This window comes from Rhinopithecus roxellana, chromosome 15 (assembly GCF_007565055.1).
Source record: "Rhinopithecus roxellana isolate Shanxi Qingling chromosome 15, ASM756505v1, whole genome shotgun sequence".
Lineage (NCBI taxonomy): Eukaryota > Metazoa > Chordata > Mammalia > Primates > Cercopithecidae > Rhinopithecus > Rhinopithecus roxellana.
Window position 1 is genome coordinate 123818667 of NC_044563.1, and position 15092 is coordinate 123833758.

The following is a 15092-nucleotide window of genomic DNA, read 5'->3' on the forward strand; positions in this document are numbered from 1 at the left end:
CACATTCATATTATTTCATACTTCCATGTCCCTGCTCTCACAATTCCTTATGCATGAAATGCCAAGCACACCTTTATTTGCCTAATGCTTACTAATCTATCCAGTCTCAATTCAAGCATCATTTTGTCAACAAGTTAGCAAATGAAATCCCTCTTAATACCCTCTACTACCATGGCATCATGTTGCATGGCATGCTAAACTCAGTAACAACAGAAAATAAAGCCATCATCATCTTCTACAAAATCTACTATAAAATCACATTATTAACATTATGTATCTATTTATCCAATTAGGAAATGAGTTTCCCAAAGGTTTAAAAAAAAATGTCTTTATATTCCCCATGTCCAGAACAGTGTCTGGCAAATAATAAGCATTTGATAAATGCAAGCTGAAATTAAATGAAATGCCTTTTTCTACTCTTTCAATAGCACTAGTCAGAAACTTTAAGCAGCAACCTATAGTCATTTTCATAATTATGCACTCACTCACCTTACCACTTCAGCAAAATTAATGCTCCCCATGCTACGACTTCAGTTCTCTTGCTAATTTTAGCTTCTATCTCCATTTTACCTTGAACTCATTAACAATCAAGCTTAATACACCTCCTGACCTAACATAGCCTTCAGGGCTCTCCTTCTCTTGTGCAGCCTTCAGAATTAACCACACCCCTAATTCTATCTTGTGGTCAAAACCTAGAAGGTGGAACTAAGACAGGAAAGTGCTACCAGCAAAAACCAAGGGACCGTGAGGACTTCTGCTTCTGTCTATGACAAAGTAAATGGCATCAGACTAGAAATATATACAAATTGGAATAAAAATGAACACTACAATCGTTACAGCTTTTTGTCTAAAGGCACATTCTAGACTGTGGCATAGTGGGGTAACCCAAGCAGAACATGAAAACATCACTGAGCCAAGGAAACAGAATTTGAACTTTGTGAAGGCTGAGACAAAGTACAGTTGGGAAGCGACACAGAGAAAGAGTGCCAGAAATCTACTTGAAGGACGCGTGGAGTCTTTAAAGAAAGACCAAGCTGAACATGCTGAGGATGAGAGTCCACAAGGTCAGGCAAAGAAAAATTACCATGGAAAAAACAATTACCAAAGAGCTGTAAGCAGAAGAATCCCCAGAGCTCACAAAGGGCTTGAAGACATTCTAGTTCCTACCATCCAGAATAAAGAAACCTCACTGAACATCCATGACAATCAGCAGCGAACCCACAAGAGTCATGCCTTAGTAGAAAGGTTAAACCAGCCCTAGAGTAAAGCTATTCTAGATGCATATGAACAAAACTTAAAAACAAGCCTTGAAAAGGATTAAGCTAATTCACAAGTAATTAACTGTCTGCCAAAAGAAAACTCAATACCCTCTAAAGAGGTCAACAAAATTCAGCAGTCACAATGTAACTTTCATAAGGTTCAGCATCCAATTAAAAGTTACTAGACATTCAAAGAAGCAAGCAAATGTGACCCATATTCAAGAGAAAAATCATTCTCTTGAAATGATTGAAGAGATAATTGAAACAGAACAGGAAAAAACAAGAGAGAATAAAATAGCAAACCAAGACTTTAACACAGCTATCATAAATATGTTCAGGAAAGGGAAAATGTAAACATAATGAGGAGATAAACTGAAAAACATTAAAAAGATCCAAACGAAACTTCTAATGACAAAAAAAGATAAAATAACAGTACCTGAAATGAAAATGTCACTGGATAGCGATAACAGTAAGCTAGACACAGCAAAAGAAAAGGCCAGTGGGCCAGGCACAGTGGCTCACATCTGTAATCCCAGCACTCTGGGAGGCTGAGGCAGGCAGATCACAAGATCAGAAGATGGAGACCATCCTGGTCAACATGGTGAAACCCCGTCTCTACTAAAAATACAAAAAATTAGCTGGGCGTGGTGGCGGGCACCTGTAATCCCAGCTACTTGGGAGGCTGAGGGACGAGAATCGCTTCAACCCAGGACGTGGAGGTTGCAGTGAGCTGAGATCGCGCCACTATACTCCAGCCTGGCAACAGAGCGAGACTCCATCTCAAAAAAAAAAAAAAAAAAAACAGCCCAGTGAACCTGAAGCTCATGATATAGCAATAAAATACACCCAACCCAAAGCATAGAAAGGAAAAAGGCTAAAAAGAAAGTGAACACAGGTTCATCAACCTGTGAGACATTATTTTAAGGAGACTACCAAAATGAGAGGGAACAGAAAAAAACACTTCGGAAAAAATAGCCTGAAAGTTTCACATTTGATGGAAACTATAAACTCACAAATCAAAGCAGCACAATGAACCTAAGGCAGATGCTACACTCTGAATGTTTGTGTCCCCCACCAAATTCTTATGTTGAGATCCTGACCTCCAAGACGATGACAGTAGGAGGTAGGGCTTTTGGGAGATGACTGGGAATGGGATTAGTGCCCTTATAAAACATAGCCCAAGAGCAATCCCTTCTGCCATATGAGGTTAGACTGAGAAGACAGCCATCTCAGGGAACTGAACCCTCAACAGACACAAAATCTGCCAGCACCTTGATCTTAGACTTTCTAGCCTCCCAAACTGTGAGACGTAAGTTTCTGTCACTTACAATCCACCCAGTTTGTTTTGGAATAGCAGCGCAAATGAACTAAGACAGCAGAATAAACACAAAGAAATCAACACCAAGACATACCACAATTGAGTCACTGAAAAATAATGATGGAAAAAAAGCCCTAAAAGCATCCAGAATAAAAAGGCACATTATATACAGAGAAAAAAAGATTAAAATGACTACAGAATTCTCAATACGTACAATCCAAACCAGAAGACAATGGGATGACATTTTACAGTGCAAAAAAAAAAAAAAAAAAAAAAAAAAAGACAACACCATAAACTTAAAATTCTGTGTCTAGCAAAGTATCTGAAAAATGAAGATTGCTAGTAAGAACTTCTGAGTTTGTGGTAAAAGAAAAAAATAAAGAATGGAGATGAAATAAAAGAAATCTTCAAACAAAAGCTGAGAGAATTCAATGTCTGCAAATCTATATTATAATACACATTAATGGAAGTTCTACAGATAAAAGGAAAATGGTATTAGACAGAAATTCAGACCTACATAAAATAATAAAGAGTATCAGAGATGATAAATCTGTGGATAAATATAAAAGACTTTTTTCATGTGTGTAACTTATTTAAAAGATAACTGACTAAAGTAAAAATAAAAAGAATGACATTAAAAATTACAAACAATGTGAGTTTATAACAAATGTAGAAGTAAAATATATGACAACAATAGCAAAAAATATGGTAGGAGAAAATGGAATATATTTTGGAGAAGGTCTAATTATAAAAGCAAAATTATATATTATTTGAAAGTCGAGTATGGTAAGTTAAAATATGCATAAGACTTAAAGCAGTCATTAAAAATAAATAAGGTATACCTAGTAAGCCTATAGCAGAGATGAAATGGAATGCTAAAAAACACTTAATCCAAAAGAAGGCAGGAAAAGGAAGGAACAAAGGAAAAAAGAACAAACAAAAAATAGATATGGAATAACAAGATGGTAGACTTAAACTCATCCATATCAATTATTACATTAAACATAAACAATCCAAACCAGTACTATTCAACAGAATTTTTCTATACCTATACTGTCCAATATAGTAGCCACATAAATTCGGCTGATAGAATTTTAATGAATTTCAATTAAAAATTTAAAAGCCATATACAGCTACCAGATTAGAGAGCACAAAAAACACCTAATTGAAAACTAAGAGCTGTGAGCCAAGACTGCACCACTGCACTTCAGCCTGGGTGACAATGTGAGACTCCATCTCAAAAAAAAAAAAAAAAAGGCCAGGTGCAGTGGCTCACATTTGTAATCCCAGCACTTTGGGAGTCCAAGGTGGGAGGATTGCTTAAGACCAAGACTTTGAGACCAGCCTGGGTAACATGGCAAAACCATCTCTCTACAAAATATATATAGATCATAGGCTAAAATATAAAATGTCTCAAAAACATTTTAAAAACTGAAATTATACAGAGTATAACAAAATAATAATGAAATCCAAAGTCAATAACCAAAAAAACCTAATAAAATCCACAAATATCTGGAAATGTTAAAACTCATATATACTTAAAACTCATATTCCGGACATTGTAGTGCACCCCTGTAGTCCCAGCTTTCACGAGGCTGAGGTGGGAGGGTCACCTGAGCCTGAGGGGTTGAAGCTGCAGTGATCTATTGCACTCCAGCCTGGGCAACAAACCAAGACTCTGTTAATCAATCAATAAAATAAAAAAGAAGAAATTGATAGGCTAGCTAAAAAAAGCAAGACTCAATTATACACTGCTTACAAGAAATACACTTTCAATATATAAAAAAGATACATTAAAACTAAAAGAATTTTGAAAAGACGATGAAAACACACAAAGAAAGAAAACTGAAGAGGCTTTATTAATATGAGACACCACAGACTTCAGATAAGAGTATTACCAAAGATAGAGGAAAACCTCATAACAATAGTCAATTCGTCAAGGAGCCGTCTATGTACCTAATAAAGCTTCAAAATACGTAAGGCAAAAATTGACAAAACTGAAAGCAGAAATAGGTAAAATCCACAAAACAATTAAGAGATTTCAATACTATTTTCTCAGTAACTAACTGAACAGGTGAACAGAAAATCATTAACACTAAACTTACTACTATAAATCAACTTTTCCTAATTGACATTTATAAAACACTATACCTAACAACGGCAGAATACATACTCATTTCAAATACACATGGAATTTTCACCAAGAAAGATAATAGGCTAGAAAATAAAATGTCTCAAAAACTTTTTGAAAACTGAAATTATACAGAGTATAATAAAATAATTAAATTCAAAGTCAATAACCCAAAAGAAGACTAGTAAAATCAAATATCTGGAAGTTTAAAAACTCATATATATCCATGAGTAAGAAAAAGTGAAGTAAAAAATATTTTGGATGGGACAGCAATGAAAATATAACATCAAAGTTACACAGAGATACAACAATGCTAAGAGAAAAATTCATAAAATAAACACACATTAGAAAAGAAGATTTCGAATTAATGGCGATGCATTCATCTTAGAAAGTTAGAAAAAAAAAAGAGCAAATTAAACACAAAATGAGTATTCACAAAGAATAAATATAGTTTAAATCAATGAAATAGAAAACATAACCAGAGAAAATTCAAGGAAACTAAAAGGTAATAAATAAAGATTAATAGAACTGATAAGCCTCAAGACAGACTGATGGAGGAAACAGAGAAAATAGAAATTACCAAAATCAGTAATGAAACAGGGGATGTCACTGTGGATTCTGTAAACATTAAAAGAACAAAGGAAATATTACAAACAACTTTATGACAATAAATTCGACAATTTCTATGGAATAAATTTCCAGAAAAACCGAAATTACTAAAACTAACTCAAGAATAAACAGAAGGCCAGGCGCGGTGGCTCAAGCCTGTAATCCCAGCACTTTGGGAGGCCAAGACGGGCAGATCACGAGGTAAGGAGATCGAGACCATCCTGGCTAACACGGTGAAACCCTGTCTCTACTAAAAAATACAAAAAACTAGCCGGGCAAGGTGGCGGGCGCCTGTAGTCCCAGCTACTCAGGAGGCTGAGGCAGGAGAATGGCGTAAACCCAGGAGGCGGAGCTTGCAGTGAGCCTAGATCGGGCCACTGCACTCCAGCCTGGGCGACAGAGCGAGACTCCGTCTCCAAAAAAAAAAAAAAAAAAAAAGAATAGACAGAAAACATTTAACACACCTATTAAAGGAATTAACTCTGTGGTTAAACCCATTCCACAAAGAAACTCCAGGACCAAACAGTTTCACTGGCAAACTTTAATACTTACAAATGCAAAAAAAGCACTTACCAAATTCAATACTCATTCAAGATACAAACTCTGAGAAAACTAGAAATAGAATGGCATTTCCTTAATCTGAAAGGGCATACATGAAAGTCCCACAGCAGACATCATGCTTAAATGTAAAAACCTGAATGCTTTCCACCTAAGATAAGGAACAAGGCAATCATGTCCACTCTCACCACTTCCATTCAACACTATTTTTAAGTCCTAGCTACTGAAATAAGGCAACAAAAATTAACAAATAAAACAGGCACAGAGATTGAAAAGAAAAAAGTAAAAGTATTCTTCATACATGACATACCATTTACCTAGAAATCCTAAGAAATCTAAAAAAGCTGCTAACACTAGTATTAGTAATATTAACAAGGTGACAAGACACAAGGTAAATACATCAAAAGCAGTTTTTTTCATTTTTCTTTTTTTTCTGACCCTGTTTCAAAATCACTTCTATAATTATACACTAGCTGTAAACACATTTATTTTAAAATTCCATTTACAATAGCACTTCCAGAAAACAAAATGGAAAAAAATATAACAAACGAAATGTAAGACCTCTACACTAAAAATTTCAGAACATTGTGAGAAAAATCAAAGAAGACATAAATGGATAGAGAGATGTACCATGTGCATAACGGATTGAAAGAATATTTTAACATATCTATCTCCCAAAATTCCTTCCAATAGGGAAAATTCAGCCTTTTCAACAAATGATGCTAGAAAAACTGGAAATCCATGTGGGAAAAAAATAAACTGACACTACATAACATAAATAAAAAATATTAATGGATTATAAATAAGCAAAAAAGCCAAAGCGATAAAACTTCCAGGGAAAAAAAATAGAAGGCCAAGCATGGTGGTTCACACCTGTAATCTCAGCACTTTGGAAGGCTGAGGCAGGAGATCACTAGAGCCCAGAAGTTCGAGACCAGCCTTGGCAACATCATAAGATTCTATGTCTACAAAAACAACTTTTCATACTACATCTGTAGTCTTAGCTAATTGGGCTGCTAAGGCAGCAGGACTGCTTGAGCCCACGAGTTTGAGGCTGCAGTGAGCCATGATGGCACCACTGCACTCCAATCTGTGCAACACAGTGAGGCTCTATCTCTAAAATAAAAAAATAAAAAAAATAAAAAATTTAATAATAGCATAAACACAGGAGAAACCACAATCTTCAGGTGTGCAAAAATTAGGATACCAGAAGCACTAAGAAAAAATGATGAAAAACAAAAAAGAAAATATTTAATAAATCAGATTTCATAAAGGAAGACACAGAATGCCCTATGGGGACTTAAAATGATGCTCTACATCCTTGTTCTTCAAGGAAATACCACACGAGGTAACACACAGTAGAATAGCTAAGAATTACTAAGACTGACATTACCAAGTACTAGCAAGGATGTGGAATTCCTCGGTGACTCCCAGTGCTAAACTGGCCTCAAAGCAAATGGACGGGTGGCGGGGGGGGCGGCAACTGGGGTAGCTAAGGGAGTGTTTGCACCACCTCTCCCCCAACCCCAGGCTGCACAACGTGCAGCTCCAAAAAAGACCCTGGCCTTCTGCTTGAGGAGACAGAAGAGTAAATAGAGGACTCTGTCTTGCATCTTAGATACCAGCTCAGCCATAGCTGGCATCCACTAAAGAGACCCTGAATAACCAGCACCAATAACCAAGTACTACATTGTGGCCTTCACTGTGAACATGAGACTTGCTGGATTCAGGTGAGACTCGGCACATTCCCAGCTGTGATGGCTATGGGGAGAGCCTCCTTCTGCTTGAGAAAAGTAAAGGGGGCTTTGTCTTGCACCTTAGGTACCAGCTCAGCCATAGGGTGGTAGAACACCAAGAGGGATCTTGCGGTCCCCAGCCCCAGGCCTTGGCTCTTGGATGGCATTTCTGGATCTGCCCGGGGGGACCCACTGCCCTGAAGGCTGAGTCCCAGGCCAGGCAGCTGAATGAAGAGTTCTCAGGCCTTACGGGAACATCAGTGGTAGCCTGCCAGTACTACCTGTGGGTCTATGGCAATGGCTACCCCCTCTGCCTGTGAAAAGGGGAGGCAAGAGTGGGAAGAACTGCCATTCATGGGTTGAATGCCAGCTCAGCCACAGTTCAATGGAACACCAGGTACACTTCTAAGGTTTTTGACGCCAGTACCTGGGTCCCTGATGGCACCTCTGGACCCACTTCAGGCCTGGGGGAACTTGCCACCCTGAAGGGAAAGACACAGGCCTGGCTGGCTTCACCACCTGCTCATTGCAGAGCCCCAGGGCCTTGAGTGAACACAGGCTGTAGCCAGGTAATTGTTATTGCAGGCCTTGGGCAAGATCCAGTGCTGTGCTTAGCAATAATTCCCAAATCACAACCCTATCCTCTTAACCTTTCTCTGAAATTCAAGATCAATATTTCCAATATTTCCTAGACATCTCCAAGTAGATGTCTCCCAGATATTTTCATATCATAACTAGCAATATCTTTGTTAAGTTTTCCTGTATTTTAAGTTCCCGTAAGTTATACATTCAAATACAATGTTCTCAAATAGCTGCTTTAATTTTAGTACATACTTACTGATGAGCTATCAGATGACTCACTGTTTTTTTCATACTTCTGTTTCTTGCTCTTTTTTCTCTTCTCTTTCTTTGCTTTTTTTGAATGCTTGTTTTTCTTCTTTTTCTTCACAGAGTGTTCCTACAATCATTTTGAACAGGCAAGAAAGGAATTTAATTTCATCTTAATTTTTTTTTTTTTTTTTGAGACGGAGTCTCGCTCTGTCACCCAGGCTGGAGTGCAGTGGCCAGATCTCAGCTCACTGCAAGTTCCGCCTCCCGGGTTTAGGCCATTCTCCTGCCTCAGCCTCCCGAGTAGCTGGGACTACAGGCGCCCGCCACCTTGCCCGGCTAGTTTTTTGTATTTTTTTTAGTAGAGACGGGGTTTCACCGTGTTAGCCAGGATGGTCTCGATCTCCTGACCTCGTGATCCACCCGTCTCGGCCTCCCAAAGTGCTGGGATTACAGGCTTGAGCCACCGCGCCCAGCCTAATTTCATCTTAATTTAAAAAGATGTATTTTGAGAGAAAAAAATCCACATTCTAAAAAACTTTAAATCTTTGATGAAATAAGACCAAGAATATGTCTAAATAAATAAAATATTTCAGGAAATCTTAACACACCTTCTATAATATATGCACTATCAATAAATCATATAACTGAGACTTCTTACCAGAAAAATACTGGGAAAATTTTGGCTTTATTTGTAGATTTATGTGACAAATATAATCAAATGAACACATATATACACAAACATGTATACACATGCATCTATATACACACAAACACATATACATATAATATCCCTCTATGGTCCCCCCAACATTTTATACAAGACTATTAGGCCATAAAAAATATAACAAGATAGCACAAATTAAAATTATAGGAAGAGGCGAGGGGAAGGAGCAGGGATAGGGAAAGGGAAGATGTTGATCAAAGGATACAAAGTTTTCCTGACACTAGAAATAAGTTTTAGTGATCTATTACTGATGACCACAGTGAATAATAATGTACTGTCTATTTCAAAACCATTGAAGAATACACTTTTAATGTTCTTACCACAAAAAAATAAGTTGATGAGGTGATGGATGTGTTCATTAGCTTGACTGAATCTTTCTATAATGTATACACTAGATCAAACCATCACATGTACCCCATAAATTTACACAATTATTTGTCAATTAAAAAATTTTTTTTTAAATTATAGGAAAACAGACTTGAGACCTAAAAAAACAAGATAAAATAAATACATAAAGCTTAAAATGCATAAATTTTTAGGCCTATAAGCTTGCTATAGTGGGCCAGAAATTTGAAGCTAAGTCTTCTACTAGCCAACTCAAACAACAAATTTTGAGTCATAATGTCCAAAATATTACAATATCTTCCTTCTGCCAAAGAAACTATTCAGCAATGCCAACTATGTGATTGATATTCTGTAACTCATGAAAACATTCTATAAAATTATTCCTCCAATATTAACTTGAATAACTGCAAAAAAGGACAGATACCCTTACATCAAGTAAACCTGTTAGTATTCACCTGTGAGAATTGTTCGATTCGCTCATTCACATCAGGTAGCATCCATGTATCCTCACCCCGAAGTCGCTTAAGTTCTTTACGCCTTTCTTCTTTTTCAAAATTGGCTTTGGCCTACAACCAAAAAAAAAAAAAAAAGACAAACTGGCAATTGATCCAACTGCTTTTCACAAAAAAAGGAAAACAAAAACCTCTGTCATTTTTATATAAAAACATTCACTCATGAATGAATGTCTATTCCTTGCCAGGAATTTGCTTCTCCAGTGTGAAAAAAACATTAAAAAACAAAACAAAGCAAAAATCTCTCCTTCTGCATTTCCAATCTCCAGTGATTTGAGTTACCAAGCAGAGAGAATCGAGGGACTGAGTTCATGCCCTCCCCTCTCTCTAAGCTCCCTACCTCAATATGACTTGGAATCCCTTTTCCCTTCACCATTCCCATGCCTTACACTTGCACTTTTGCAACAGTTAGACCTCCATGTCTTCAATATGCAATGCCTGTACCCCAATACTCAGCCCCCAAAATGCTTCAGGAACAATCATCTTTGTAGAAAAAAAAGATCATACTGGTAATTTTTATTCATTCTTCAATGACAGTTCAAACAAAGCAAGTTTTTCCTAGGAAATCATTCCTACCCTCTCTTTCTTTCCCTGTAATTCCAAAGCTAAGTTTGATCCTTTTCAAATTATATGCATATCCTGTACTATAAGATTTATCTCAGCTTACGAACCTTACTCCCTCCAAAAACTGCTTGAAATACCAAAGAGAAAATATACACACACACACACACACACACACACACACACAAACACATTACATATGTTGAAATTAGGAAACAATACCAACATTTTACCTATCCAAGATTAATCGCCCACTCTTCCCCTTTAAAATCTGGCTGCAGTCATTTTCTCTTTAGAGTCTCCTCTCCCTCTTCTCTGCTGGCTCCTTCTCATTTGCAGTTAAGCTGGTTTAAAACTCTTCCAACTTAAATAAAAAATAAATAAAAAACCCTCACTGAACTCTCTCTTGCTCTCCAACTACAACTTTTCTCTTTCATTGCCACATTTCTTACATATTGAATAGACTGTCAGATAATTCAGCAGTTTACTTTCTCCATTCTTTGTATGTTACCTCTATGTATCCGAAGTTTAGAGAGAAATACAATGTTTCGCGATCTTTTGTGAGAGGCTAAATATACTGAGATTCGTGTCAACTTTTGTTTGGATTGGTAAGAGCTTACAGTAAGCCTGGAATTGATACTAATAGAGACAGGAGAAGGAAATGTCAAACTGAGTCTATTCAAGTGTGACTTTTATCTGTTCCTGAAAAAGGAAAATTTCATTTCAGATACAGCAGGAGCAATGACTGAGGCTGCGAGACATGCTGGCAGAGTCCTTAAAAGCCGCAGGGGACCTATAAAGTGTGCAGTCCGAGCGATAGAAATATAAAGAATGGATAACTTAAAAGGTAAAGAAACTTGGGGGAAAAAAGACAGATCTCCCTGAAAAGAGAATGAGCATCTAGCACCTGCCAGAACATCTAAAAAACCGGTAGCTACAAAAGGGTTTACCGGCATTGCAAAGGGAGATCTCACCCAAAGTAAGGTGAGATTCAGTACTGACGAGGTGAGGGAAGAGGTGGGTGGGCTAGCTTAACGGAACCCTCAACTCCCACAACGCTAAATAGCTACAAAGGCCTCAAAACAGAGATACCTGGCACAACACCTCGGCCCTGGCATTCCGGGTCTGTTCTTTCCGCTCTTCGATAGTCTTCGCACTTTCAAATCTGCCACTAGCAGCCGCCATACTTGTTGCCATCGTAAAGCTAAGAAGCTGTAGAGGAAATTCTAGTTTACGACGGTCGTAATTTAATAAACAAACCGGGACTTCCGGACCCGAGGAAGGAGGAGCACTGCTCCACCAACGGGGCATGCGCACATCTGAGGGCGCTTGGGGTTAGGGTTACTGCAGCACAGGTTTTAAAGACCCGAAGAATCGTGGAGGGTTTAATTCTTTCGTGTGTTGGGTTCGACTGTGAGCAGGATTAATGCCCGAATACATTTATTATGTACTTTGCACTATATTAACAGCTTTCTCACCGATTTCGTCTTAAAATCGCCTAAGTTGCAAGCTCCTGGAAGTTGTTGGTACCTCTCCAAAGTTTTCTGTCGAAGTACCCTTTGTCGCCGTAACATCGTTTCCCTGTGCTGGAGGAATGGAATGAAGGGAGGCTGCCAGAAACGTAGTGGAAGCGGGCAGGAAGGGCAGAATTGCTTTGAAAATTCAGTGTTTTGTTTTGGTGGGTTTTATTTAATGTAGGAAACACTCGTGAATTTTGCATTGCACTTCACAATTTATCCGTGCTTACTTGTTAGAAGTTTACATTATATTTCTTCCTCTGACCTGATATTATTTACTCATACTTACCCATCCAAGCATTTTTCATTACGATGGACAATTACTTATTTATTTGTGTGGGGATTTCTTTGTTTTGTTTTACGGATGTATCACCCAAACAAAACTTCTAAGTTCGGAAGAATTAGACATCCTAAAGTGAAATGCTTTGAGAATGAAAGACACTAAGCTTGGCCGGGCGTGGTGGCTCACACCTGTAATCCCAGCACTTTGGGAGGCCACGGCGGGCGGATCACCTAAGGTCGGGAGTTCGAGACCAGCCTGACCAACATGGTGAAACCCCTTCTCTACGAAAAATATAAAAATTAGCTGGGCGTGGTGGCGGGCGCCTGTAATCCCAGCTGCTAGGGAGGCTGAGGCAGGAGAATCGCTAGAACCCAGGAGGCGGAGGTTGCGGTGAGCCGAGATGGTGCCATTGCACTCCAGCCTGGGCAAGAAGAGCAAAACTCCGTCTCCAAAAAAAAAAAGACACTAAGCTTACATTTATAATTATAAAGAAGAGGGCTGGGGAATTAATTATAAACGGTACCTTAAAGACGCTAAAAATAAGTAACATAAGCCAGGTTAAGGTGAATACTCTTTCTCTTCATGTTTCATAAATTTTTTTTTTTTTGAGACGGAGTCTGGCTCTGTTGCCCAGGCTGGAGTGCAATGGCACCATCTCGGCTCACCGCAACCTCCGCCTCCTGGGTTCTAGCGATTCTCCTGCCTCAGCCTCCCTAGTAGCTGGGACTACAGGCGCCCGCCACCTCGCCCGGCTGGTTTTTGTATTTTTTTTAGTAGAGACGGGGTTTCACCGTGTTAGTCAGGATGGTCTCGATCTCCTGACCTTGTGATCCGCCCATCTGGGCCTCCCAAAGTGCTGGGACTACAGGCTTGAGCCACCGCGCCCAGCCGGTTTCATAAAATTTAATGTGTGTTTGCAAGAAGCTTTCCAAGAGTTTCTACATTCACTACCATTCTATGACAGTCTGAATCTTGAGCACATAATGCTTACTTGTTTGATATGCAATAGAAAGTATTCATTTTATTTTAAAATGTAATTTACTAATTGACCTTGTAATATTTAATCAACTGACTACATTAACTGATTTTTGTCATAACTAGCATCAACGTCTTTTCAGATTCTCTTGGAATGCAGAAAAACCATCCATTTCACTGTTTTGCATCAATTCAATAAAAATAAACTGATTATATTAGAAACGTGTGTTTTAATCAGTTCAGGCTGCTATAACAAAAATATTATAGAATGGACGGCTTATAAATAACAAACAAGTAATTCTCACAGTTCCAGAGGCTGGAAAATATCAAGGTGTCCGGCGATTTGCTCTCTGGTGAGGGTGTGTCCTGGTTCCTAGAGGGCAGTATTTTTGCTGTGTCTCATATGGCGGAAAGGGAGAGGGATCTCTCTAGAACTTTTTTTTATAGGAATTCATGAGGGTGCTGCCCTCATGACCTAATCACCTCCCAGAGTCCCTACCTCCATATACCTGCACATTGGGAATTAGGTTTCAACATAAGAATTTTGGGGAAACAAGCATTCAGTCTAGAGCAACGTGCAGAGTTATATGAAGAAAACTTTAAAATTTTGCATAAGCTCCCCAAAAAGACTAGAACAAATGGAGAGGTATGCTATGTGCTTAAAGAAGACAACATCATAAAAAATCATTTCTCTATAAATTAATTTGTGAATATCATGCAGTACAAATAAAATTGCCCCCAAAAAATGTTGGGGTTAGAGAGGGGAACTAGATATGTTCAAATAGAAAAAAAAAGAAAAGAAAGAAAAAGCAGGTTATTTTGGCTAGTTTTGCATTTGGCCCCACCTAATGCAAATCCAGTCACATGGCTTAATCAAATAAAGGGTAACTTAACAAGGAGCCTAAAGTAGCTGGTCCAGATTTGGTGCAATTGCTGAAGGAGCCAAATTGTTTCTCCTTTTTTGCTTTGTTGCAGTCTGTGACTTAAGTCTATGTTGTCACATAGACTTATGTGTATCATGTACACATATGTATCACGTTCTTTCACATCTGTTCATGGCATCTGATAAACAAGAATAAAGACAAAGGACAAAGGGTAAACAGTGAATCCTAGCTAAGCTGGCCTCATTTTTTATTGGAAAAATGATGGCTTTTCCTAAAACCTAGTTCAGTTTCTTTCATTTAAATCTTATGATCCAGAAATAGGTCAGATGATCACAATTAACCACAAAAGTTTCATGAAGATTGCAGGATAGTTGTGTTATAGAACATCACTCAACTTGGTTTGTCGGAGGTTCTTTTGTGATTAAATTCAAGTTAGGCCTCTTAAGCAGGACTATCACAGAAGTGAGGTGGTCTTACTGCATCCTGTTGGGTAGCTCATAATTTCTATTTGTTCCATTACTGGTGGTGTTAATTCTGATCGTTTAAGTGAAGTGGCATTTGCCTAACTTCTCTGCTGTGAAGTACCTCTTTCCTTCTATAATTAATAAGTATTTTGTGAAGTTCGTTCTTTGAAACTATGTAAATTATGCACCAAATTTTCAAGTTATTTATTTTTATATAATATGGATTCATAATTTCTCAGTGGATTCCTGTTTTTGTTCAGTGGCATAAAAATTAGTTATCAGTATTTATTTTGGTCCTCAAATTGGTCCGGGTTAGGCCAGTGAGAGCCCTTTCAAGTTGGTTTCTGTGTCCTTTAGACATGTACCCACATTCTTTATATATATA

At 38.0% G+C, this 15092-nt stretch overlaps 1 protein-coding gene across 4 annotated transcripts in view; it reads right to left on the minus strand.

Moving 5' to 3' along the window:
• Window positions 1–11806, minus strand: part of CWF19L2 (CWF19 like cell cycle control factor 2) — a 176249-nt gene extending 164443 nt beyond the window's left edge. For 2 of the 4 annotated variants that reach the window (XR_004053602.1, XM_030917958.1), the window contains exons 1-3: window positions 11677–11806; window positions 9967–10077; window positions 8450–8569 (exon numbers count right to left, since the gene is read on the minus strand). Coding sequence is in view for 3 of the 4 variants with exons in the window: in XM_030917958.1 (XP_030773818.1) it covers window positions 8450–8569; window positions 9967–10077; window positions 11677–11781 (336 nt within the window). In the remaining variant the exon portion in view is untranslated. Of the gene's footprint in view, window positions 1–8449; window positions 8570–9966; window positions 10078–10810; window positions 10949–11676 lie in introns of all 4 variants that reach the window. The other 2 variants (XM_030917960.1, XM_030917959.1) reach the window with 2 other exon arrangements.
• Window positions 11807–15092: the final 3286 nt, after the last annotated feature.